This window comes from Anas acuta, chromosome 15 (assembly GCF_963932015.1).
Source record: "Anas acuta chromosome 15, bAnaAcu1.1, whole genome shotgun sequence".
Taxonomy (NCBI): domain Eukaryota; kingdom Metazoa; phylum Chordata; class Aves; order Anseriformes; family Anatidae; genus Anas; species Anas acuta.
In genome coordinates this window covers 5,408,127-5,435,951 of record NC_088993.1, presented here as the reverse complement: position 1 = coordinate 5,435,951, position 27,825 = coordinate 5,408,127, and the positions used below count along the sequence as shown (strand labels likewise).

The 27,825-nt window shown below is 41.6% G+C and overlaps 1 protein-coding gene across 8 annotated transcripts; it reads left to right on the top strand.

The window, feature by feature from the left end:
• Positions 1–25: 25 nt before the first annotated feature.
• On the top strand, positions 26–27,825 carry TBC1D24 (TBC1 domain family member 24). Of its 8 annotated transcripts, none has more exons than XM_068698862.1 (11): positions 26–169; positions 3,290–3,340; positions 9,363–9,594; positions 9,906–9,949; positions 11,318–12,350; positions 14,298–14,315; positions 18,779–18,937; positions 19,885–19,948; positions 22,673–22,768; positions 23,199–23,433; positions 24,786–27,825. In XM_068698862.1, exons 5-11 carry the CDS (start codon positions 11,392–11,394, stop codon positions 24,938–24,940), a joined length of 1,686 nt encoding a protein of 561 aa, XP_068554963.1. In that variant the 5' UTR covers positions 26–169; positions 3,290–3,340; positions 9,363–9,594; positions 9,906–9,949; positions 11,318–11,391; the 3' UTR covers positions 24,941–27,825. The 8 variants fall into 8 exon arrangements, with proteins under 8 accessions (XP_068554963.1, XP_068554968.1, XP_068554965.1 ...); XM_068698864.1 differs by lacking the exon at positions 9,906–9,949 and adding an exon at positions 6,281–6,859 and having other exon boundaries at positions 27–169; XM_068698860.1 differs by lacking the exon at positions 9,906–9,949 and having other exon boundaries at positions 27–169.

The window sequence follows — 27,825 nt, the reverse complement described above, 5'->3', positions numbered from 1 at the left end:
GCCCGGCACGTGCCCGCCTCACCGCCCGCCCGGCGGCGCGCATGCGCGCGCGGCCCCCGCGGAGGCGGCCGGGCTGTGCGCGTGCGCGCGGCGCCCCCCGCCGTGCCCGCGGCCGTGCAGGCTGGGGGCGCGTGCGCGGGGCCTGGCGGGAGCCGCGGCGCTGAGGGCGGTGAGGGCGGCGGCAGCGGGGGTGGGGGGGGGCGCGTCCTGCCCGGTGCCAGCCCCGAGCCCGAGCACCGGCGGGTCCCGGGAGGGTCCGGGCGGGTCCGGGAGGGGGCTGGCGCTGCCCTGGGCGTGCTGAGGGCCGGGCGGGCCGTGGGGGTGGCAGCGCTGTGCGGCGGAGCCCCCCGGGTGTGGGGGCGGTGGGTGTGCGCCTGAGGGGCGCGGAGCCCTGAGGGGAGCGGAGCCCCGGGGTCCCGCTGCCGGGTCTGGGTGTCCCCGGGGGCTGCCCCAGCAGTGACCTTCTCACCGCTTTATTTTCGTGCTCATCTTCAGCGAGGGGCTGCCTGTGTGCTGGGGGTGGCTGCGGGGATGCCGGGGCTGGCAACGTTTCCCACTTGGCCCCGAGCTCGAGGCCCCCCCCATAACCTGGCTCAGCCCCCCCGTGCCGGCCCACGGGCACACAGCGGGCTCAGCCTGCGGCCGCTGCTCCAGGCCTGGCGGTGTCAGAGGCACCGGGAGGGCCGGGGGCCTGTGGGTGTGATGTGGGGACAGGGGGGGCTCTGTATGGAAACACTGCCCCAAAGCTGGGCTTGTGTCCGGCTCTGTAAGGAAGCTGGGGCATCCAAAAGCTTGTGTGGCTTAACAACAAGCCGGGTAGGATTGTCAGAGTGTCTGGGAACACTCCGGATGAAAACAACACAGATCACATCTAGGTGTCACCGGAAAAAATAATTTCTTGTTAGAATCTCCTTCGTTACACAGCCACTAGTAGTTAGGTGGTGTTGCCATAGGCATCTATCTTACGATGGTTGCTTTGCAGGAGCAGCACTGAGAACTTGGTTTGAAGGGCTCCAGCCACATTTTATACCAGCTCTTTGTTGCTTCCAAGCAATGCGTTATACTTCTGTCCTTTGTAATTTGTAAAATAGCTGTGGATAATATTGCACGATAGCTAGCTACTGACAGCCTTTGTACTGAATGGCTTTTCTTTCATTAATATTTGAAAAATCGCAGGTGTTTGTGCAGATAGTTTGAACACTAGGGGAAGAGCCTTCTGCTTCTCTTTCTTGCTGTTAATAATTAAATGTTGCCAAGTAAAGTTTGTAACAAGCTATCTGTGGACTTTCCACATTCAGGTGCCTCTGCTCATCCTAACTCTCCTATTGTAGCCCTTTGTTTCTCCCCTTGGTTTTGTTTCTTCATTCTGTTAATTTGAAACCTTGAAAAAGCCTCCCCCATCCCCTGATCAGCTGTGTCATTTGGGTTGTTAAAGTAACCTGAAAGCAGTTACACCTGCACTGAAATTTTTGTATCCAGAAATTCAAGGCAGGCAAGCGTTAAAGCAAACCAGTCCACGCTGCTTGTGTCTCTTGCTGCCTCCAACATCAAGGTTATTGCGATCTGATAATACTGCCCTGGCATTTGTTTAGGTAAGGGCCTCTGCTTCGGTGCTGAAGCTGAATGGAGTTAATAACAGGCAAATTAGTGGCAAGAGACTGTAGATTTTGGTCCTTGGTGTTGTAGCTCTTTAAATAGCTTTCTGCTCCACCCCTGAGGTTGGGGGGCTGTTAGAGCTGCTTGTGTTGGGCTGTGTGGGGACGTGCTCCGAGGTAGGTGGGGGTATGGTAACGCTTGGAGTAGGTGAGCTGTGATCGTGGCCTGAAAGAAGCGTTGCTGGTCTCCACTTATGGCTTTGATTTGTGACTGAGAATTAAAGAGCTAAAACTTGTTTTGGAAGTCTGATGTGTTCATCTGGGGATGCCTTTATTTGCAGGTATAAGTGGGATATTTGGATACGTTTGCATAGCACCTAGCTTGGGGACGAGGGCTTGCAGTGGAGTTCATCTAAGTAACGCTGGTCATCAGCCATTTAGTTCCCTTGTACCTGACCAGGCAGTCACGCGACCTGTCTGATATAAAAATAGGCAGAGCTAATTGCACTATATTAATGATTGACTTGCTTGGACTCCATGTGTATGGGTGGGAGGACGTGCTGGAGGCGTCCAGTTGTGGAATCAGCTGTTTCTCTGAACTAACAGATAGAAGCGCTCTTATCTGCGTTGTTCATGCACTTAGGCTTCACCATATCTCATTTATTCTCCTCTTGCTTAAACTTCTTGGGTCAAAGGACAGCTACCTGAGCTTCCAAATGTTGCAAAAGGCCAGGCGTTGTTGATTCCCACTGTCTCAGGGAAGGAGTTTGGCAGCCTGGCTGTTTTATCGTGCTTGGTATGGACACGGCTCTGTTCTGTTACCAAACAGGTGTAACATCTGTGTGGCTACACCAGCACTGGGTTATTTTGTTAGAGTTTTCAAGGAGAAAACAACTGAAGGAAGAAATAACTCACGTGAAAAGATGCTCTCATGACCTGATTTTGCAGTCATTAAAACTGTTATTTCAAAATCTGCTAGGCTGGATGTGATTCATTAGTAAAGAAAACTAATGTTTATCAGATTAATTCCAACTCTCTTACCTAATAGGACAAGAGCCTGGTCTAGTGACCGCTATCAGCTTACTAAGCTGATTTGAACCTTTGCACTACGTATCTCCAGAACATAGTTATTTTAGTTTCAGAACTGGGGATCTTAAACCTAAAAAGATAAATACTGCAAGCTGTAGAGCTGGTGTTCTCAAGTCCCCTGCCTATGCAGAAACTACTGATGTCCTATGAGGAGAGATGCTCTTCAGAGATTACAGGAAGGACACCAAATTCTGTGTTAAACAGGCAATTTCATAGATCAAAACACTGGGGAGCACTGCGGGAGAGCTGGGGCAGAGGAGAACCAGCAATAAACCACAAAGGGAACATTGGCTAAAAATATTTATTACAAAGGTGCCACAAGCAGTAATCCTGCTTGTGGTTTGAGAGACTGAAATGAATTGTTTATGCTGTAAGCACTTTAATAGTATGGTTAATTAGCCGCTGCTCTCTAATGTGAGGGTATTTGCCCCCTTGTTCTCCATACTACAAAGGCAAATATGAAGGTTGGAAGCCATGCAGAAGTGCAGGCAGATTGCTTTTGTAGTTACAGAGGTCATCAGTGTACCTGATGCGTGTGAGTGCTGCCTGTCACATTCTTTTTAAACGGTCTAATTTTATTATTATTTTTTTCTCGTCATCAACAGAGCTGGCAGAAGGGAGCAAGTCAGAAGATCTACACGAAGATAAGTTTTGCAGTAAGGATTAATAAAATTCCTTCAGTCTGGGGGAAGGAGGGGTTTACGGGTGCTGTTTGTCTTTTTTGTTTGTTTTTGTTATAATATCTCACTGTATAGAGGGAATGTTTGCTTTCTAATGTAATTCCCCAAGGAGACAAGATTCCTGCTTTACATCTCAGTATGCCTGTAAGCCCTCTCCTCCAGCTGAGAGACGAGCATCTGTGGATCCGTGCAGTGACATTTGGCAGAGCAGACATCAGATACTTTAAGTTCCTTTAAGTTTACTCAGGATAAGCATGTGGATAAGGAACACCATCTACTGCAAGGCGACTAAAAACTCAGCAACCAGTCTGTGGTTATGAATGCTGTTTATTTTTGATAAAAATACGGTAGCAGTAGCTTGGGATTGTGCAGTGATTGCTTTTACAGTATAAAATGCTGTTTCTGTACCTTTGCTGCTTCAGGACAAGTGTTGATGCTACTCTTAGGATTTTCGTAGGGCGTAATTCTTGAAAGACTACAGAAATAAGAGCAATATATTGCTTTATTTTAAGTTCCTTGGAATGTAGTTGTTGGCATTCTGCCTGAGCTTAGATCCTCCTTTAATTCTAAAGTGTATTTGGAGCTGGTTTGGTGTTGGTGTCTAAGTTTTCTCTTGTGTGCAGGATAATCTACCTTTTGTTTCCGAAGAGGGGCAATCCATCACCAGGGTACTAGATTATTGAAGCTTTTATTTTGGGCAGTCTTGGGAAGAGGAAGAAGATACAGAGGTTTACAGAGCTGGGAGAGAATAGATTCTTTATAAATTGACAGCTTTAACTTTGTAGTTTTCACAATGCTTATGTTACTGTAAATCAGCTCTTGTTTTCCAAGAGGAAACCTCTATGCTTTTTGCACTTAGTGCAGAAGATAATAACATAGTCTGATACGATAAGGATTTCCTATTCCATTTTCAGCTGCCAGCTGAAATCGTGGGGCTGCAAAATTTACCCTGGAATAAACAAGTTCTGTTGATAGCTGCTGGTATGCATGGCGTGCGCCTCCCTGCTTGCTTACTACAGAGGCAAAGAAGACATGCAGCAATTTCTATAAATGCAGAGTAAGAGTTGTAGCATCACGGAATGGTTTGTGGTGGAAGGGACAATCACAGAATCAAGATCATCTCATTCCAGTCTCCCTGCCATGGGAGCCACTAGACCAGGTTGCCCAAAGTTCTTTAGCTTGAGTGTATAATCCCATCCCTAGGCAGGTATAAAGGATCAAGTGCCTTGAATATTCACAGAGCTAATAAATCATAATCACTTTAAATCACGTCTTGCTATATGAGACTTCTTATTTTCACTGGGGTGATATTGGTAGTTATTGACATGGGAGATTACACAGCAGAAGAGGTAACTTGTAGGGACTTGTGTGTTCGATTAGCCCAGGGTTGCTCGTTCAGCTGCCCATCGTCTACCTTTGGTTTGCTTTAAGCACTCTGACTGCTGGACTAAAGCTTTGCATGTTCATATATTGCACTGGGAGATCTTAAATCAATTTAAACACATTCTATCATTTAAATTGATAGAAAAGTTACATTCTTGTAAGTTTCCACACTGATATTTGTACTGCTTTGATTAAATTAGTTTTGTTTTGTTTTAAAGATAACATTAGGAGTTGGGTCATTGACCTATTACCTTGATAGACTTAAAATGCATACTTCATATTTTGAAACTTCTGGTTTCAAAGTAAACATTTTAAATGAGTAACACTTAATTCGTTGTATAAAATAGATATGCTGCTTAAATTCTGTGTTTTGTTTTGTTTGTTTTTTTTTAATGGAAAATTCTCCCCTAGATGGTCCTCATGTCTGTAACGACATAGGCAGGACAAGCTCCTTGCCTATACGTTTGATAACATTTGCTATCCAGTACCCTCTTACGATGCTCTGTTCTTTAGCATTTTGCCCCCTTTGTGGAACCATTAATCTTTTTTTCTGTTCCTTTTTTTTTCCACCAGATTTTTTTTTTCAGATCTTTGTGTTATTTGTTTTGGGAGTGTTTGGGTTTTCTACCTCTGTGGTATCTTATAATAAGTACAGCTCATGGAATCAACAGTGATTGAGTATTAGAAGTGCTCGTGTTGTCCCAGCACAGGAGATGGGAATGAGGGGTTGCTGTTTTCTGTTGAAATGTTTGTAGATATACGGCCTAGACATTCTCTTAAATATAAACTACTGTCATTTATTTATCAGACCAGAATAGATCGTCTTGTTTCTGAACTTTTTATTGTAATAAAATACATGATTGATTAATCAGAGATAATTAAAAGTCCCTGTTTAAGAAGACAATGTTACCTGTGTTTTCATTAATAAATGAAAGCACGAGATTCTCAGGCAAACCTTCAGTGACTGTGCTTCATATGCAATGGTGATGTCCACAGAGAAATCATTGAGATGCTTAAAATGATTTGCTTGGCAGCTCTTACCAGTGCTGTCAGACACTATCAGGTCTTCAGCAGTTTCTAAGGGAAGTCAGAAGTGAGTACTCATTTTGTGTCAACAGGTTTCTAGCCTTTGTCCCTAAAGAGCATGAAAAACAATGGGGAGCAAATATCTCAGCCCCTATTATGACTGATAAACTAGTGCTAGAGCATTATCCAGAAGCAGGAGCCCAGCTTATTCTGTGGACAGTGCCTAGGGCAATCCATAAAGAGATCGAACTGCATTTAACCTCATCAAAGCAATCCATCGAGCTCTTGTGTACTCCACTAAAGAGGATTGTCAATTCAGAATGCATCAGCATGGTCCAAATTGCTTTCCTACGCATGATGAGCTAGCTGTGTTTTGCTTGTTCTGGTGCTAAATGGAGTGCTTAATTTTTAGCTCTGATATCGTCCCAAATGGTTTGTGGAATGGGAAGTAATTGAAGCTGTAAATGTCACAGGGGATGGCACTGTGATGTCTGGTCTTGTTTCCAGATCCATGTAGCAGAGATGTCAAGGGATGCTGCTGTAAGCTTGGGCTCGGAGAAAACTGCAGGATGCACCGAAGTACTGGGGAGGAAAGAGTGCCTGTTGGTCAGCATTACTTCCTTGCTGCATTGCTTTGTTCTTCTATCAGATTCATTGGTATATAAAGCAAAAATCTCAGATGTGATTCAGTATTGCGCAAGGATGGGAAATCATCTACTTAGAGTTTGGGGTTTAATTTCCTTAAACTGGAGTGAGAACTAATGGCTAGAAATTTCAAGGAAGAAGATTCATCTGTTCATGTGCCTTCTGCATGGGTCACTTCAATGAAAGGAAGTGGACTTGAGCCTTTTCTCTAGCAGCATCACTACAGCATAAACAGGAGACAATGCGCTGCAGCTCCAGGAGGTTAGCAGTAGTCTTTTGTTGTACAGCAAAAGAAAATACTTGCTTTCTGTTAGCACATTATAAAAACACGTGCCAAAATATCAGCTGTCGTTATCTAGCTGTTCTGTACAGTGCGTAGCAAAGAGCTGTATCAGAGGGGTTTGAAAAGTGATCCTCATTAAAATCAACAACTGCGCATGGGTAAGTTGAAAAATGTTATCAAAGTTTAGGTTTCGTGTTATACAGTAACTACACTGGGTGCATGTGAAGTATCCTAACAAGCTGTTAATCTGTCGTACAACTTTCAGAAGGCAAAATTGTAAGGCTATTTAAATAGGATAAGGATCAAGGTTTTCCTGATTATAATTTTTTAAGGAACTTTCCTGTGTTTATTAAAATCAGTACCAAGTAGTTTAATCTCGGGTTTTAATCAAAGCTGGAATTTTTAAAATCCAGCATTTAAAAAAAAGTTTAGAATATAAATATTGCACTAACGTGGATATATGTACTCTGGGTTTGGAAGAAATATTGGTACTCCACATTAGTTCTAGTTCAGGTATTTCAGTTTGCTGATTCTTGCATTTGGGAAAGAATCAAAAAATTGTTTATGCAAGTTATGTATTTGATTATAATTGATTGTTTTATTATACAAATCAAAAATTAATTATTTTAATGAGCTGGAAGTAGAATTGGTTAGTTTTCTGACTGAAATATTGAAATACATCTTGCAAAACTTACTAGGTTGCTTTTGTAATGAAACTTATTAAAGTTGTCCCTAGCCATGTTAGCTTTAGCAGTGTTGTGACCTTATATTCCCTTCGATTAAAGGAAGTCATAATTCAAATTGTTTATTTTCTGACTTATGCATTTTTAGATGCTTTCATAGATCATTTTTTTCAAAGGCAGTATCAGACTTTTGACTGCCACAATTTGCTCATTGCTCTATAAAATTCAGTGCGGTTTTCAGACATCTTCTGAAAGTAGCCTACACAACAGTGGGAAGAATTAAGGGGTGGAATGGAAAAATGTGGCTGGACTGGCAAGCTTATTTCTTAAAAATGTAGTCATTGTCTTGAAATTGTGCCAGTTCCAGTTCAATGGTCACTGCCTGGTTTTGAATTATAATGATGATTTGCTTCATAGTTTTAAACTTAACCTCGGAAAATCTTCTGTCTGTACTGCAGCCAGTTTTGGTGTATTTTCAATATGCTTTTTTCTACTTCTCACTTGTTTTTAATTTGCAGTTAACTGAAGAGCGAGAAGCTCCACAATACACCAATAGATCCAACAATCTCAAACTTGTGTGGTGGTTGCTGCTAAAAAAAAAAAAGGGTGGTGTTCTGTGCTAATTCTTACTGTTTTGTAGAAGTCAGTCAAATTAGAAAGGAGAATGGGGACATCTCCTTAAAGGAGGTGCATGGAACTGTCAAGCTTTGCCATTGTCATGAGTAATGGAATTGGCTTTGCTAACTTTTAAAACCCTATTACAATTTTGTCTTAAGAAGTATTTGAAAGCATTCCAGTTCTCTGCAGTTGAGGCGCTGTTATCTGGAGATCCAGGCAGAGGATACTGCTGCAACGTGGTGCTAACTTTCCTAAAGTTACTTTACCAAGAGGGAAGGAGTTGTGTTGTAATAAGGAGATATAAATGAGTCTCAGTACCTGCGAGAAGTGGATGGGACACAGCCCCTGACCAGCTTGCTCTTTGCTACTGGAAATGAGACAGCTTTTGCCTGCTTTTACGATTAACTCAGAGTTAAACTTTGCTCTTTATGTGGTTGCCAGAAGAGAAAACTTGTACAGAGGGACGGATGGAGGAAGATTCAGAAGGAGTGGGAGGAGGAAATGACAAAGGCAGGCTAGAAGTTTTCTGAAATTTCTTGGGCTCTTCTCCTTTGGCAAGTAAATACTCCCAGTTCGAGGCCTGCTGGCTTGCAGTAGCTTTTGACACAGTGTCAGGAGCTATGCACCATTACGCTGAAGCACACTAATTCTGTTGGTTTTGCAAGCAGTTAAGATCTGGTCATGCTTTAGCGGCCTCGACAATGCCTGTTTGCTTTCCTGTCATTTTTTTTTTTCTTGCAGCATTTCGAGCTCTGAGAAGCACAAGCAGCCCGACCTACTTGCACAGCTGGAAGATTTCTCTCAGCCAGTGTGCTCCAAAGTTCTGTCAGATTTCCATCCCCTAGCCACTGACTTCAGTGAGCTTGCTGAGGAGCATGCACTCACTAAATCAGTTAGTTTCTGGAGAAACTTTCAGAGGGAAAGATGACATGCAAGCTTTAAGCATGCCTGTGACTCTGAATGATAGAAAATAGCTATGAATTCATATGAATATGTGATATGAAGTGTGTGAATGATAGGAAAAAAAAGAGTAAGGAGAGAGAAGAAAATTTATAGGGAAAAGGACAGAAAAGTTGTAACTCTGAATATCTTGTAAGTTCTCTCATGAGATGGACATTTCAATTAACCCTCCCTAATGTAGACGTAAGTGGTTCCCAAAAAGTGATGGCAGAAGGGGGAAGCTGTTTCATAGTGAAGACTCCAGCACATACAGGATCGTAATGGTTTCCATGCTGAAGTGACCATGAATTGTGTGGTTCAACTTCCTGTACTTTGCTCCCTCCTGAATAGAAATATAATTTTTCTCCACAAGGGTATTGTAGAATTTCTATTAAAGGTAAGTCTCCGTTGTGTTTCCCAGGTGGAGAATGACAGAAGAATGTTAACTTAACAGACCTACGTCGACTCTGCAGTGGCTGGTATCCCACCGTTACTCCTTTGCTGATCCCAAAGACGTGCTCACAAGGAAGCACTGTTCCTACACACCATAATACAGCCTGCTTTCAGGTCTGAAGTGGGGACAACATGCTGCCTCCTTTAACTGCAGTCTGAGCATTAACTTCATATGTGGAAGAACACAACAAAAAGAAGAGGTGAGCATTTCTTTATTGTTCTTATGTTCTCCAGTGTAATAGATGACTCCCCCAAAAAAACTGTTTTTATAAAATCTGAAAAAAATATTTGGAGGGAAGGAGCCATCCAAAAGGCTTCCCTGTGTTGCTGACAAGCTTATTAAAGAGAAATTAAATTTTGGAGTTTCAGCATGTGGTTCCAAAAAGAAAAAAATCTTAATTCATTTTTAGCCACAATTTAAAACTATCTAGGTTAAATGTATGGCTGTCCAAGCAAATGCTCATTGTATGTTCTGAACTTGAACCAAAATGTTTGTTTTATCCTCCTGTAGTGAAGTAGGAAGGATGAGTCGTCTGTCTTGATGGTGTGTCTGCCGTGAGTTTCAAATCCTTTTAATGCACTTGCTATAAAAAAGCCCATGGTCTGTGCTAGTAAATGTCAAGGTCTATGCATCGTCCAGTCTGTTGATACAGGAATGACTAAAGGTTTTCTGGAAGCATTTCAGTAACTGTTTTTGTTGCTTTGACCTTTGCACGTAGTGCCATAATTGTACAAATCAGCTTCAAAGCCCTGTTGCATTTTATAGGGCTCAGCTGCCTTTGCGGAGTCTGCAGCGTCAGTGGGGGTGTGCTCCTTAGCTTTAACCCAGCACTGAGGGAGCACTGACAGAGATGTTCCTGCAGCAGACTAACTTGTTGTCTGCTGTCACTGGTGTGTTTCAGTGGAAAACTAGAAGGGGAGATGCAGTGAATTAAAGCTAATTCATGGATGGGCATTAGTGGATGCTGTCTGCTGGGGCACAGGTGTGCTTTGAAGCTGGAGTCAGCTGGTAGATCATGTTAACATGTGGTTTGAGGAACCAGAGGCTAGAACCTGATCTTTTAGCTCTCACTGCTCTTATTATAGGCTAGTGTGTTTTTAAAATGGTCTAATGTTGGTGATAGCAGGCCCTCTAGAGGGTGACTTGATCACAGAAATGCATACAAAATCAGAACCAGAAGTCCAGTGCAGTGCTCACGAGGATTAAGAATCACTTTCATGAAGCTGTTTTAAGCTGATGTGAGCCTGTACTGCCATCAGAAAGGGTGGTTCTGCCTTGTCACCTTTGCACTGGCACTAACGTTGACCTAGGTAACCCTACAGCTGCACATCTTGCTTACCAAATGGCAAGGAAGAATTGTACATCAACAAACCAGTCTCTGTGACTGTGTGACCACATGAGAGCCAGTACCAGCATAAAGGAGCAACTAGGAGCACGTGGTTGTGTCTAGCAGGAGGTCAGCGTCTCCTTTTACTGGCTGCACAGTCTTGGAACGGTTTACACTGCTTGCGAAACTGCACAATTTTAGTATAAATAACTGTTGCTTCCCCAGAGAATTAGGAATAGAGACTGCAAACTGGACAAGCTGTGGATATTTCTGAGTGGGATGTTTCTCTCTGTAAGTAAGAAGTTAATTTAAACTTTAGTTAGGAAGTTGAGTTAGGAAGTCTACTTCATGTGCAGATGTGCTCAGAATCAGTCTGTGGGCTGGCCGTTGATAACAACTTTGATATGAGTTACTGACAAGTACGTAATGAGAATGGAAGTGACGTTTGGCTTAAAAATAAAAAATGCTTATATACTTTTTGCTTTAGAGAACAGCTTTGGCAGTGCGGGAACAAGTTGCATGTATATATGTGTGTTCCTAAAGAAAATGCGAGATCATCTGTTACTCAAACTTTTTTTTTTTTTACTTCTTTCAGGAAAATCTGCAAGACATTTAATGATGAAATAGTCTCAGTTCTCATGATTTTTCTCATACGCTTCTCCTCAAGCCATGGATGAATACAGCTGCTTTGTGGATTGGGACAAAATGGATGTTACTGTCCAGAGCCAGGATGCAAAGGACCTAACCTGCACGGAGTTCCAGGAACTCAAGCAGCTGGCCCGACAAGGCTACTGGGCCAAGAACCATTCTCTGAGAGCCAAAGTGTACCACAAGCTAATTAGCAACATCCCGTGCCGCACAGTGACCCCGGACGCAAATGTTTACCGTGACATTGTTGTGAAGATTGTCGGAAAACGTAACAGTAACTCCCTGCCACTACCAGAGTTTGTTGACGACAGCCTCGTCCCTACGTACTGCTTGAATGCTGAAGGCATCGGGGCAGTCAGGAAGATTATTTTGTGCATTGCAAACCAGTTCCCAGACATATCGTTTTGCCCAGCGCTGCCGTCTGTGATAGCTTTGCTCCTTCACTACAGCAAGGATGAGGCAGAGTGTTTTGAACAGGTTTGCCGCATCCTTGCTTGCAACGACCCTTCTAAGCGGCTCATCGATCAGACGTTCCTAGCCTTTGAATCCTCGTGCATGACTTTCGGGGACCTGGTTAACAAGTACTGTCAGGCAGCACACAAGCTGATGGTGGCAGTGTCTGAGGACGTGTTAGAGGTGTACTCTGACTGGCAGCGGTGGCTCTTCGGAGAGCTGCCCATGGTGTACATTGCTCGGGTCTTCGATGTGTTTCTGGTGGAGGGCTACAAAGTTCTCTATCGTGTTGCGCTGGCTATTCTGAAATTCTTTCACAAAGTCAGAGCTGGGCAGCCCATGGAGTCTGACAGCGTACAGCAGGATATTCGGGCTTTTGTGAGAGACATCGCGAAGTCAGTGTCTCCAGAGAGGCTTCTGGAAAAAGCCTTTGCTATCCGCCTTTTCTCACGGAAGGAGATCCAGCTGCTGCAGATGGCCAACGAGAAGGCTTTGCAGCAGAAGGGCATCACAGTCAAACAGAAAAGGTAGGGGTCTCCCCACAGGTAGTCCGAGTGATCTCCACAAACCTGAGATCCTGAGCTTTTCTCAGTCTGATGAACAGTCCGCTAGTCTTACGTGCCTGGTGGAGGAGGAGAAGAGCTCTGCTGGTGCATGCTGATACCTCTGCTGACTTTTTCTGTGGGAACTTGGTTAGAAATAGTCAGGAGCCCAAAAATTAAACGTTGCTGGGACTGAACTGAGAAGTGTGATGAATTCATAATTACCTTTTACAGGTATATATTGATTGCAAATATTGCGAATTTCAAAAGTGTCTCACAGGCTGATTTTAAACCAAAAGACATTTTATTAAAGCTGGAAAAACACTGGTAACTCACTGGGAAGAAAAGTACCCAAACAAATACGATGATGGTTAAGATGAGATTATTAGTATAAAACATGAATTTCGTGCCATCCAGCACTGTGAACTCAGGTGCTTCTTTACTGCAAATAGGCAAACACAGTCTGAGGTGGGAATGTTTTCCTCACCTAGGGAGTTTATTTTATAATAGTGGAGAAATAACTAAGTCTTGTTTTACTTTTACTAAAAGTACATTTAGTAAAAGTATTTTTACTTTTAAAAGTAGTTTGACCACAAACCTTCTGAAAATCAAGGCCATAGTAACCATAGGTAGGAGATGGCTAGTTTTGTGATGGGTACACGTGCTATTTGAAATTAATTATTTTGAAAGAACAACGAAAAAGGGAAGTGAGGATACTAATCCAAAAGATGATTGCATTATCTCTTTTTCAGAAACAAGAGGAGGAAAAGCCTGCTGGGAGCAATGGACCAATGAAATCTTGGTCCATTATAATAGGTAGCCTTAATAAAAGCTTAGCGAAGAGACCTCTGCATGTGTGTGTCTTACAGCCAGTTATGTTGCTGAGTAAGTCACAGTAGTTGCAAGCGGGTGTGTTCTGTGGTATTGAAATAGCCTTACCCAATTCTAGCCTACAAGATAACTTATGCATTAGCTGAACTTCTTACATGTACATTGTATGCAGAAAGTTATCTCCATGAACCCTGCAGTCTTTTCCAAGGGTTTGTTTTTAGATTTACAATTTGGTTTACAGCTGGCTTGTGCTTTACCTTGCTTTTCTCTTGGAAGAGACTGTTCTGCCAGCCTCAAATGTGCCAAGGCGCTGAGCCCCTGGAAGGTCACGTTGGGTAGAATTCTGATCATTGCATTCAGGACTTGCAACAAGCAGTATGAACTCCTGCAGTTTGTGCATATTACCTTTCATTTGTGTACTGAGGTTCAGAAGAGCTGTAATATCCTTTCTGAATATATTAGTATATTCTTCAGCAACAGAGTGAGAATTAAACAGAAAATCCAGCTACACTGAATGTTGTAGAGGCATTCTCACTCAGAACAGTGGTGCCTTCAAAGCAAAATGTAGTAAATTCATACCCAAATAAGTCCGGGAGGAATTACCTCAGCAGGCAGAGTTGCTAATGAAAAACTTTTATCATCTTTACTTTTTCAAACATACTTCTTCTTCTCCATTATCTGGGTACTGCTGTGAACTAAGCTCTATTTGGATCCTGGTGTACACAGATGTAGTTGCTGGAGAAGAGCTTTTCTCCACTGCTCAATAAGATGAAAGTTTTCTTGTCCAGATAGATGTGTTTGGCCTGTGCAAGTAGTTAATGAATTATTTTACAATCAAATAACTGAGCAGGCAGCAAAAGGGGAAAAAAAAAAAAAAAAAAAAAAAAAGTGGAAGATAGAAAATATTTTAACCTAACCTGTCATTTTTTTTCCTTTTGCTTGGTGATTCAAATCAAACTGTGCTTTGTTTCTTTCCAGGCTCCTTACATTCACTTTGCCATGGATGTAGAAAATCACTGATCTGTTCTATCTTTTTTTTGTCTTTCCTTTTACGTTCTTCTTCTGTCAATTGCATACCCACTGCACCCCTCCTGTTTGCAGTGTGGCATCTCCAAAAAGGTAGGCTCAAACACTCAAATCTTTGCACTTTGCTCGCTTCTTCTGTCTTTGATTGGCTGCTAATTTTTTTTCTAATCTTGTCACTATTGCTAATGCTGGGGCAAGAGAAGCAAGGCAGCAATTACAGCATCAGATTGCTGCATAACATCTACTGAATACACTCTTGCAAAGTTAGTTCAAAGCACCTGCAGAGTCCTAAGATCGGAGTGTGGGGGAGGAATGGATACAGCTCGTCAACACAGCATTTTTGTACAGCAGTACAAGTCCGTATTTTTCAGGACAGAGAAGCTTGATGTTAATGATGGGATTTAAATTATCTCTATGCTGGAAGAAAAATTGGGTGTTCTGTTAGCTTTGTTTAAAAAAAAGGCAACATCCTCAGAGTTATAAGGTACTGTTCCGTGTCCAAGCCTGGTATGTGCTGTTGCAGTTCACGTAAGGCGTGCTCAATTATTTCCTACTTTGCAAGCTTTCCGCAACTAATTGGAAAGCTGTTGGACTGAACCCAATTTGGCACACTCCTACAAGTGACTTGCTTCAATTTATACTACATTGTATTTACTTTTATGTGGGTAGCTTTTTGAAAGAGGCAAGATGACTTTTTGCTTGTGGGTCAAGAAGGTCAGAGTTACTCAGCCATACAGCATTAGTGGTTAACTCAGTCATTCATCAAGTCTTGGCCTGGAAAGCATTTCTTAAAGAACAAAAACTAGTGGATTGTAAATATCCGATAAGCAGAGAACAAATAGACTGCCCTGTGATTAGTACCACAGATGTGTGGGTCTCAATTAATGCTTTTGAGACAATTTTTTTTGGCCTTGTTGCAGGTGCCATGGGTTAACTTTAGTGAGAGATGCACACTAACATTTGTACTAATTTATAAAAGCCAATTGGAATTAATTTCCTCGTGTTTTCATGTCTGAAAGATTACCTTAAGAGGAAACTTGTCCAAGTGTGTTTCATATCACATACAGTGGGTTGAGGATTTTGTCTCTGAAAAATCATCTGTTTTTTAATTCTAGCCAAGGAAATCTTCAAAGTTCATATATTATTTTACCTTAGTTACAGGATTCTGGAAACAGCAGAAAGCCTCGATTTCTGCCAGGAAGCACGGAGTTTGGATCTGAGGGGACTGATGTAGGTGCAGGGTGTCTGTTAACGCCGGTCTCAACACAGGATTATGTTTCAGTCCTACACACCTGCAGCAGCCACTTTTGCCTGTGAAGTATATCGCTTACAGCACACGTTCATGTCCTAACTGAAATTATGGTGGCTTTTAAAGGTTATGCAGACCCAGTAAGTTTTGACCCAAAACAAAGTAGAGCAGGGAGAAGTAATTTGGTGACTCACAGTGTGGCGTGTGATATTTGTAAGTTATCTTGGAAAACACACAAGACGTGGCTGCTGTGACAGCTGCTACCACACAAAGGCAACACTGGCTTTATCTTCAGGAGCTCTGAAGTCTCGGAGGCGCTTTGTGTTAATGATATAGCTGCAAAAATAATGTTCCTTCTAAAGCTGCAAATCAGCTGGTTTATTAAACACTTAAATGTTGTTAGTTTCTAATCCTTTACTTTCTTTCATGATAATAAAAACTGAACGTGTCTTTCTAATGCCAGCAATTAATAGAAAGTTGCCATGCAGATCCCAATAAGCTAACGTGAAGAATTGAGGAAAATACTGATGAGGGGTAACACCTCAATGGGTGATGCACATCTCAGTGCAGTGCCAGGCCAAATTCAATGTTCTCTCAGGCAGTGGCATTTTTGTTTTGTCTTGTTTTTGCTGGGTAATCCTGAAAGGCGTGTGGTGTTGGTGAAGGCTAAACCTGATTTTCAGCAGCTGGTACAGACCAGAGCCTCTTTTTACTTAGCCAACTTGAAAATCAGCTACCCTCTGAAGTGATGGTTCTCAGCATTGTTAACAAATATTTTAAGTTTAACAGAAATACTGCCAAAGAATGAAAGAACAAACACAGGCTAGTTACTTGTATCTCCAGTTGCAATTTGCTGAAAAGCATCAAAAAAATGAAGCAGCACAGGGTTTGGTTTTGAGGAGACCGATGGAGCTGAGGGCCGTGTAATGGCACTGGTGTCAACACGGGACAGGGCGTCCAGTCTAGGCACCTACAACTGTGATGTGACTGGGCAATAAGTCGTTGTATTTCAAGTACTTAAGTAAAGCAATACTCTAGGTTCCTGTTATAGAACGGTGACATGAAATAGAAAATGATTTGCGGTGATAGTCAGGAGCCAGCCTGGAGTACATTCAAATGGCCAGGTGACTGTTCAGGGCTTTTTAGCAAATCAGAAGGATCTGTTCGTGGAAAAGCTGTAGGAAGACACGGGGTAGGTACTGACAGTGATGTGCTGCTATGCATACCCCTGCAATACAGGGTTGGAGGGGGGTGTGGGCAGGAAAGTCACCGGCTTATAGAAGCCAGGAGAAGGAGCAGAGGTGAAAGGCAGGCACACTGCAGTTGAGACCCTTTTAGGAACCAGCACTTAGGTTTGTTGCCCAAATAGATCTATGTAAATGTGGAAAATATACTGGCTAAGCACAGGAATAATTACGAGAGTTGTTATTTGATGTTATACAAAGTTTTAAGCAAACTTACTAATTTGCTACTAAGTCTTAGCCTGTTTATAATCATTATTTTTTCCTCCAGAAATGCATTGTAATAAACTAATTAACAGCCCTGCATGTTTTTTTAATTCCTTGAATGTGGGAAAAATCTTAATTTCTGATGAACTAAAACCAAGGCTTTGTTTCTCAGATCTGTTCATAGTGCCACCAGTCTTTAGCTGCAGACCAGACAGGACCAGGAGGGCTGAGACCAAAAGTAAGGTTCTGAAGATGTGGGTTCAAGTCTTGAGCTGAGACCTAAAGTATTACTCTGAAGGTGTGGGTTCAGGTCTCTGCTCAGACTTTGCAGCAGACCAGTTGATCTCTCCTGTGCCTCAGTTTGCTTTGTTTAAAACCATAAATAATATCCTAGTCACAGTAATACACTGTAAGTTTTAAAACCCACTAGTACTCATAGGCTGTTTAAGTAGGCATCCATACAAGTTTCTGACCAACTAAACAGTGCAGGGCAAGAATGCAAGTAGTGACTTAGTTCATGTTGTTAAGGGAAATGCTAGGTTTTTAAATGATCTAAGAAGTCATCTCATGAGAAATGTTGTTGCTAAGGCAGCTATGCTAAATTTCCATAAGCATTTCCCAATTTCTCCTGGCAAGCACTGCTTTAAAGTACGGTGCAAATGCTGATTTCTTGGTACTACAAAGGAAAAAAAAAAAATAAAATATATATATGCGTGTGTAATTTTGGGAGCAGCCAAGATATCCAGATATGTGCAGATATGCAGAATTGATGTCCTCTTTATGTTCCACAAAGAGAGAAAATAAATGCAGAACTGTCAAAAAAAAAAAAAAAAAAAAAGGCAAGTACTTGCAACTCTTCCACAAACTGAACCCTTGCAAACTAAAACTTATTTCAACTAATTGCTCTTCAATAACTTAATATCTTGTGTGAGTTTATATGTCACTTCTACCATGTACTTGACCATCACACTTTTATTTTAAAAGACTTTAACATCAGTCATGGATGCAGTAACACTTGTTTAATCCCCAGGCTCTGAGTTCGTGTGCTTATTTAATCTAAGAAATGAAGGCTGGTTAAGATGTTATTATTTTTCTTACCTTAAAGTGTTTAAAGGCTAAGAATCAGTTTTCACAATTGTATCAGGCCTCTTGGAGAGGAAGCGGGGAGGTTGATTTCTGGTGTGAGCTGCTGGCATTCCCTTACTTTGTGTGTTCAGATTCCATCTGCAACCATGAGGCTAGGAGCTTCTTCGCTTCTTAATGAAGTGGAAGTCATTCGTAATGAAATGTTTCCAATTGGTGGAACTTCAATCCAAGCCACATATTTAAAGCTTTTACAAAGTTGTTTACCATGATAATAGTGATTTCTCTAAGATTTCTGAGGGTCTTAGGGATTCCCTGATTCCACAATACAGGCAGCACCTTAGAGGGGAAAAAAACAAAGTGCTACGTGTTTATTTCAGACCCTGACTATAGGGATTTTGGTGCTAGTATTTAAGTGTAGAGATGAATTAAATAGCAAAAGTAATTTGTTCATAATTTAAGGTCATGGTCAAGCTAGCAGGCTCACGTCATGTCCTTTATATATACAGATGCAGGCAACGACAGCCATGCAGAAGTATTGCTCAAAATATTCCAGTAAAACCAGATCACTAGGTCTCAAGGATTATGTTAAGCTGCTGGAGTTTATGTTCTTCACCATATTGTGGCCTTCTGGTCCCATGGGCTGGAGCTTTGGACAGTGGCATACCTGCTAGGGTCGTTAGGTGTTCAGCTCTTTGCTTCTTGCCATTGAGTAATCAGAAACTGTTGGTTTTATTAAATTATTGTTTCTCAATGTTTTATATTGTGTTTCTCAGACAGAATGTGCACTTGGCAGTCCATGCTGAGAACTTCAAGTCTGAAATCGTCAGTGTGAAGGAGATGCGAGATATCTGGTCATGGATCCCAGAGCGCTTTGCACTTTGCCAGCCCCTCTTGCTCTTCACCACCTTGGAACATGGCTGTAGTCTGAGCAGGTAATTTTAACTTTCCCCACTCCTCTCTACTGTAGAGCAAAAAAGAGAAACCAATGAACTGTTCACTGAATTGACATACAAGCAGAACTTGACGTCAGAACTTGATCTAAAAAATAGTATGTGATGGAATGTAAATGTAACAAATTCCTGTTGGCTTCAGCATTTGACCAGGATATTTCGTTTGCCAGAATGTGGAGAGCCATTTCAAGCTGTCAGCAACCAACTGGAAAAATCAAACACACATCAGTTGAGAATGTACTGCTCTGAGAGTGGTTCATTCCTTACTGGTTATAAATTGTTTAACTTTTTTGATGGATCTGTTTGAATATGCTTGTCCAGAGGGAAATAAAGGAATTGGAAACTGGAGGTTCCTCTACAGTTTCCATTTAATCTGTTTGTTATAATTAAAGAGAGATAAAATAGACATGAGTTCTGTTCACAATTGACACTCAAGACTATGATCATAGAGCTCTTAATCATGACAACATCTCAAATTGAGATACCAAGGTGGGGTGCTGACATAGCGCTGTGTGTCCAGGAGGAAAAGTAAAAGCAAGCAAAGAGAATGCATCATAAATATTTGCTATGAGAACAGAAGGCTACTGTATTACAACCATCTGTCCTCAGAACACAACTTCCTTTCTTTTTTTCTTTCTGTTGCCTAATGTAAAATAGTATAAAATGCTGCTGTTGTGATAGGTAGTCAGATAGTCATTCTGCAGAGGCATAAGTAGAGAAGAAAGAACTGCTTGATAATGTTTGCATTCAACTGTTATTTGCAATGGACTGTGGAAAGCATTTGAAGCAATACGCATAGGCTTCAGCTATCTCTCTTTGCCAGGCCATCAGTTGAAGGAGGAGGTGGTGTGTATTGTTAAAGTGGAAATGAACTGCAGTTGATAATGGTAGTTGAGTGCTTATTCTTTTTTTTGTGTTCTGCACTTCAGGTTCTATTCTCACAGCGAGGGACATGAACCAACTCTTCTTCTCATCAAGACCACAGCAAAGGAGGTGAGTGAGGTAAAACACAACTGATGAAATTAGGTTTTGGTCAATTGTGCAAGGTTATTGCAACACAGAACAGTTTATAATGAAATGGAGAGGCAAAGGACGTGGTATTGCTTTTTGTTTGTTTTTAAACGGTGCATGCTTTAATTTTTCCCACTTCCTGGTTATGGGACTATAAATTCTTGGTTAAGTCTTGCACCCTAGGTCTCAGTCAGTTATTCTAAGTAATGTGGGATGAGGTACTACAGTAACTCACTGAGATCTCAGACTCAGTTACAGAATCTGAAGGAGTGGCTGCAGAGGTGTGTTCAACTCATGGTTCATATGGGATATATTCATTTTTTCAGGATATGAGGAGAGAAAGTAGCAGCTTTTAAATGCTATGAATAATACCAGACTAAGATGATCAGAGGGCTGGAGCACCTCTTCTGTGAAGAAAGGCTGAGAGAGCCAGGGATGCTCAGCCTGGAGAAGAGAAGGTTTCAGGGGGACCTCATTGCGGCCTTTCAATACTTAAAGGGCTCTTATAAAGAGGATGGAGAAGGACTCTTGGGTATATGATGATAGGACAAGGGGGAATGCTCTTAAACTAAAAGAGGACAGATTTAGACTAAATGTTAGGAGGAAGTTCTTCACTGCTAGGGCAGTGAGGCACTGAACAGGCTGCCCAGAGCAGCTGTGGGTGCCCCATCCCTGGAGGTGTTCGAGGCCAGGCTGGATGGGGCCTTGGCCAACCTGATCTAGTGGGTGGCATCCCTGCCATGGCAGGGGGTTGGAGTTAGGTGATCTTTAAGGCCCCTTCCAACCCCAGCCATTCTACATAATCACAGAATGGCCGAGGTGGGAAGGGATCTCTGAAAGGACCTCCAGTCCAACACCCCTGCCAAGCGGGATCACATCCAGGCGGGTTTTTAATATCTCTAGAGAAGGAGCCTGCACAGCCTCTCTGGGCAACCTGTCCCAGCACTCTGTCACTCTCCCAGTACAGAAGTGCCCCCTCATATTCAGCTGGAACCTCCTGTGCTTCAGTTCGTGCCCATTGCCTCTTGTCCTCTTGCTGGGCACAACTGAAAAGAGACCGGCTCCATCCTCTTGACACCCTCCCCTCAGATATTTATACACACTGATGAGGTTTCCCCTCAGTCTTCTCTTCTGGGCTAAACAGGCCCAGTTTTCTCAGCCACTCCTCTGAGCTTTGTATTGTCAGCAAACTTGCTGAAGACATGATGTGAAAACAAAAGCATTAGCTTTATCTCAAGCTTTAAAAAATTAAGTAAAAAAAAAATGCATAAAACAAGAAAGCTTCACAGAACCTCAGTGACCACACTCAAGTACCCTGTGTAATGAATGTCTGTTCTCTCATCTACCATGCTGGACTTCTAAATGTTCTGTGTATAATGTCAAGTTATTAATACAATATGGAGGATTATATTTCTGCTTATGTTCCTGCAGGATAACTACCCATTAAAAATCTCCTGTTCTACTCTTTTTCACATCTACCTAATGCTACAGGTTATTTTGTAGTTCTGTATACTGTTCCTGGCAGTGCCAGACTTACTGACATGCCGATGGCTTATATGATCCCCATTATGTCTAAAGGGAAGAAGGAAAGTACATAAGGCGTTATTTTGCTTCTTGTCTTGGAGTACATTACAAAGCCTAGCTTTAAGTGATGCTTTTTTCATAGTACAGTTAGTTTCTTACTCCTTAAAAAAAAAAAAAAAAGGCGCACACAGTTCAAACAAAAAAAGGAGAGAAGTGGCAGGTCTTTTGGTTGGCGTTTTTTTTTTTTTGTATGTTTGCTTTTGCCAAGGGACACGTTATTTTTATTCCAATCTTTCTTTGCATTTTGGAAAGAGGAAAACTAGTCTGCTGTTTTTGCTAGCTCTCATGCATTCCATTATAGCAGATCAAACGGCATTCTAGGCTTTTTGTTTACTTCATGCATGTGCTTTTATCTATATAACAGAATTATTTTTCAAATACTTTTGTCGTAGGAGTTGTGTTTGTAATGCTGGTGGAAGGTAAACAGCAAGTGTACCTTGAAACGATTCTGTTTAACTGTAGTTCTGAAAACTTGCAGTATTGCTTTCATCTCATTCTTAGAGATTCATTGCTTGGTCTGCCTCCACGTGGCAGTGATGCTTGTTGCTGGTAGTGAGAAATTCTTCCAGTGTGAACAAGGGAGTCCACAGAACTCAGCCACAGAGGGCTGTTTTTCTTTATCAGAAGCTAGCGAGCTCCATGTTGTTCAAATAGGCTAGTTTAGAATTGACCTAACTAGACTGATTTTAACCTGCAGTTTGAAATGGAGAGAGAGAGACCAAGACTACTATTTGCCAGCAAAAAAAAAAAATCAGCCAGAGTTACTCATACTGTAACTTGTGGTGATACTGTTGCTTTGGGTGCCAAAATGAAGCAGAAATTAGGATTTACAAATCCGGAGTGATTTGTGTTTTGGTAGCTGGGATTATGTTAGAACACTTTTCCTTTAAGGCCTATGAGATGTAAAATAATTCATGAAACAGTTGGTATTTGAAGGGTACTCTGTAGATTAAAGCATTTTAAATCTATATATAAGTACTTGTGCTGTCTTAATCCACTGTTCTAGAAAGTTTTAAAATTAAACTAAATAGAACCTTCAGTTCTGGACTCTGAAATGTAGGTGTCGATTGGTTTAACATGCTCCTTCAATGGAAAACCTCCTGCCCTTGCTCTTTGCACTAGGTCTGCGGTGCTTATCTGTCAACTGACTGGAGCGAGCGGAGACGAGGTGGGAACAAGCTGAGTTTCTTTGGAACTGGGGAGTGCTTTGTATTTAGGGTGAGTAAAATGTTGTTGCTACACAGCAGCATGGCAAAACACTGTACTGGTATAAATAACTCGTGCTTTCCTTCCAGCTGAAGGGGCTGGATTACATGCCCTGCTAGTTTCTAAGTCGACTGAGCTCTTAATGTTGCGTGGAGAAAGTTTTACTTCTTGGTTTTGTGGTAAGACGTTTATTTCCCCATGCACAGAGTATTTTCTAACAAGATATATTAAGGTAATATGGGAACCACTGCATCATTTCTTCAATCACTTAAAAAGCAAAAGTATAAAGAAAAATGACATCTGACCTAAAACACAGTTTGGTCCAATCTTCGCTTTGGTGCAGGTAGACTCTAAGGGGCTTGAATGTTGTTTTCTCTGCAGAACTTTCAGCATGGTGAATGTTCATTAATTTAAAGTTCTGCTTTTCTCTTCACCTAAACAGCTGCAACCAGAAGTAGAGCGCTATGAGTGGGTAATCATAAAACACCCAGAACTGGCCACAAGTGGTTCTGAACCAGAAAATCATGTCTCACCAGCTTCCAGCACCCTTTCATCCCGTAGTCTTCCATCAGACCCATCAGATCGCCTTTCTCCCTTCTTATCAGCTCGGCACTTCAACTTGCCTTCCAAAACAGCCTCCATGTTCATGGCTGGCAGCAGTGAATGCATCATTATAGGTAAGTCAGTATGAAAACTCAAGCATATATCTGACCAGTTCTTCCTGTCAGGTTTAGATAAGAGTATCAGCTATGTTTACCACATCTGCATTTCAGTATTGCTACAGTTAGAGAGAAGTGGCCAAAGCCCGATGTCATTACCCAACCAAACTTTCCATGGGAAAACTTAAACGCTGTTCATTTTAGAGTAAGATCTTTGATATTAAGTCATAGTTTTAAGCACAGCCATACCTTCATCCTGCCTAGTGATGAGAAATAGTTCTTGAAGAGGATCTTAGTTTATGCTGAGGCTTTTGAATCACAAGGTGAAGTATAAAACATGTTCATTCTTCTGGAATTTTATTGGATCTGTGATGCTGCTGACTTTGGCAAAAGCCTGCTTTGTAAGGTTGTCACCTAAGGGAGTTTACAAGCAACAGGTACAGCTGTAGTTTTTCTTTTCCCAAAGAGCTTCACTTGGCACTTGTTGAGAGAGCGACTAGTCCAGTGATTTCATCTGTATCATCAAATGTCTGCCAATTTCCCACTTAGCAACACGTGCTGTAATCGACCACAAGTTGGGCTGCTTAAGTATCAGCTAGGCTAGTGGGAACTTGAGTAATTTGTAACTGAATTGGAAATCACTTATATTGATGTATCACAGATAATTGAGAAATCTTTACTGTTCACTATAGGTAGTAATAAGAGAAATACAAGCTTGGGCAGTAGATACATAAAAATGAACAACTCCAGGTGTAGGCAAGGCTTTCAACCCTTTTGATTCTTCGGATGGTTTCTGTAATGATTCTTATACGGTTGCCCTATAAGCAGTAGGGAAATCCTTCTTTTTGTTTTCCTAACACATTCCTGTTTAAATCTGTTTCACTTTACTGCATCTCTGACTACAAGCTCTGTGAATATTGACATAGATCCATGGATAATCAAAATCCTGTTCACTTTGATGTGTTTTCTAATGATTAAGAATACCAAGCCAATGCTGTTGCCTATGGATCTTGTTCTCCTCCCAGCTTTTTTTTTATTGCTAAGTTTCTGCAGTTTTTCTTCACTGAAATAAAATATGCAGTTAATAGCTTTCACGATTCTCCAGCAATGAAAAACAAGCCTTAAAGGCAGGCAGTTGAGTCAGTATTCTTGTTCTTACTGAATTGCATGAATTAAAAAAAAAAAAGAAGAAAAAACACTATTCTGATATTGTCATTCAAAAGCTATGCATTTGATCATAGCTGTTATACCTGAAAATAGCAAGTAAATCCCATTTAAAGCTTCCAATACTTAAGTTGTTTTCTTGTATAGCGGTTTCACATCCTAAGAAATGGAAAGACAGCTTTAAATTCGTCCTTGTCTCTTCACAGGAGGTGGTGATGGCCAGGCTCTTTATCTGGATGCAGACCTGAACCATGGAAGAACCAGCCACTGCAATACTTTCAATAATCAGCCATTGTGTTCTGAAAGCTTCCAGATCTCTGTCTTGGAGGTGTGGGGCTTCAGGGATACCATGAATGGCTGACATGACTATCACTATTCAGACAGTTTTTCAGTTGTCTTAGGATTTCCAGGACAAATTCTAATGCAGGAACCTCGTTAGAACATAATTACCTGTGGGCACAGTGTTCCTTAATAATTACTAAGCAGTGCACTTGAATGCAGGGCTTAGTTGTTTACTTTTATTTAAGGCAGGTTAAAGTGAAGTGATGTTCCTGATTAACTCCTTAGCTCATTACCTCTCGATACCAGATCTGGCTGGATTCAGGCGTTGATATTAGGTAAAAGTGAAAATGGAATGATTTCAAACCGTCCTAAATGTATACAAGTCAATATCGCAGGACAATTTTGCTGTTCAATGCAATTCCTTAGAGATACTGAGCTGCCTGAGGTGTACTGTAGAGCTGTGTGCCACTGGGAAAAATATCTGGCTTGAGCCAGTAATATCAAATGTCCTTTCATAGGAATATTGGAGACCTCAGATTTGACAAAAGGTATAAAAAAAAAAAAGTTCATAAAGGTGTGACAGAAGTTCATAAAATCATTGCCCTGCTGTAAACAGACATTGTGCAGACAAATCATGAGCTATTATCAGCACCATTTCATGAGAAAGTTATGAAAGTCCTTAATTCTCAAAGGAACTGTGATTACTAGTTACCTTCCTCCTTGTACCTGAGCCCTTGATACATTCCAGCTGCATCTGTTTGAGGAGGCTGCCTCTGAAGAAGGCACCCAGACAGGACAATCATATCTCAGAGGCTGGATTCTTGTTTACACTTCTATTCCATATCAGTATAATAATTTCAGTCTGACTTGCGTTTAAGGCAGCTGAAAGCCTGAGATTATGTGCAGTGCTTAGACACTTCCATTTCTTTGTCTTTTGTGAAAGCTGAAATGAAGCTTTAAATCTGAGAATAATTGTGCTGATATCACTAAATGTTTGGGGAATTAAACATTGGCGTGCAGAAGGTTACTGCACTCTTCTGATGTTAAATGGAGGAATGTGGGAGGGGAATCTTCTATGTAACACTGTTCTGGGAGTGAACGAGTTTCCCAGGAGAACTCTAGGTGCCACTGTTTTGCCATATCATGAGTCTTCCCTGTGATGAGATTCTGAACAAGGTAATGTTCTTCTGCCATCTGTGCTTGGGTCAAGGGTGGTTGATGCAAAAAAGTTTTTGCTTATTCCTGAGAATTCAAGTGTGCAGTTCTGTTCTGCAAGCACACCTCACACTCTGTGATATCCGGAGGCAACTGCTGACTGCCTTTATCTAACACTGCCTGTATGTACTGCAGAGCCTCTCCCACATGAAGCACAAGTACATAAATACCAGTGGATAGTCCAGAGCGTGCCACAGGGTGTTCTCAAAACTTCCATCAGAGATTCACTAGTAAGGTGATTTACTGCTATGGGTGAAATGAAGGGAAAAGAGAAGTGAGTTTCTTTTTCAGCTGTTCAATCTATTGGAGTGGGGAAAATGTTCTTACTACTTAATCTTGAAGTTCATTAAAGGGAAAAACTTAAAAGTTGTAGTGGTAAAATCTCAGCTGGGCTCATCAGAATCATGTTAATACTCAGAGGCCACAGGTCAGTCAGGGTGATGATGTTGGCTTGCTTATCGTGTCAGCAATGAAATATGTGTCTTGGTAGATTGTTGCCACTTGTGAAGTCAATGAAAAAAATTAGCAAAAATGTGAGTTTCTTCTTATGGTGCCATTTTGATTTTTTTCAAAATAACCCCTTGAAATACTATATTGCATATACAAATTTACAACATCTCTTGCACTGAGTATATCTGCTATTAGATTATTTCATACTGCTTGAGAGTAAGCGTGGGTCCTCTTTCCCATTTAGCACTCAGTGAGTTGTGCCCAGCCATTGATTCACGTGCTGCTTGCTCTTTTCTGGGTTTCCTGTAAGCTTGGTTGAACTGGAAGGGTTGATGCAATCAGTAATACTTAGAGGTATTGATGGGAAGGGGCTTGAACTTCTGGCTTCTTACAAACATAAACATTGACTGATGCTGCCTTATTACTTCTTTTTCAAAGCTGGCAGTATCATGTTGCACTCAGTAATATCCCACAAACTTCCTCTGACAAAATAAAACACTTGGAAAATGTACCACGTTTGGTAGGATTTCTTGAGTGTAGGTGGGATTTCTTAGCTTTGTCCGTATCAACTCCCTTTTCAGCCCGCCTGTGAAGTGCCCTTGCATGAAAATAATAGTTTTCAACTTGTCAAGTTTTTGGAAATTCCCTGGAGCTGTGTTTTGGCAGGATTTGTGTGACTTCAGTATTACACCCCAAATGAGTAGCTTTTATGTGCAAAATCTCTCCTGCAGCTGGTGGTGGTGATGTGACTTTTCTCCCTCTGTTCTTGCTGGATGCAACCATGTCAGTAAAACCCGAGTGCTGTACCATGTCTTAAGTGAAACATTGTTCCTTTCCCTGCTCTGTTCTTAGTGCACTGATGTTTGGGTGTTTGAAACCAGAAATTAAAAAAGTAGTGGGTCAGAAATTTGTCATAGCATATTAGTGTGAGAATTCAGGGACTGATGCTAAAAGTCAGTGAGATTCAGACATCTGAGTCTCGAGTCCTTGTCAAAAGTCAGTCAGTTCTAGGACTCCCTTATATCAAATGAGAACAGCTAATTCGGTACCAAGTGATCCCCCTCCTGCTGCCTGGTGATACTCTTATCAATCTTAAACCATTGCTGCAATGTGTGCTTCTTTAGTCCTTGTAGCCATCTCCTCTTGCGGACATCCCGGAACACTGCTGCATTGTTCTGAATTTGAATAACCTAAATAAACAAGAGGCTGCAATAATCTAGCAAGAGGAATTATACAAAGCTGTGTCATCTTCACACATTCCTTTGGTCCAGTAAAAATGAATGTTTCTTTTCAAGTGCA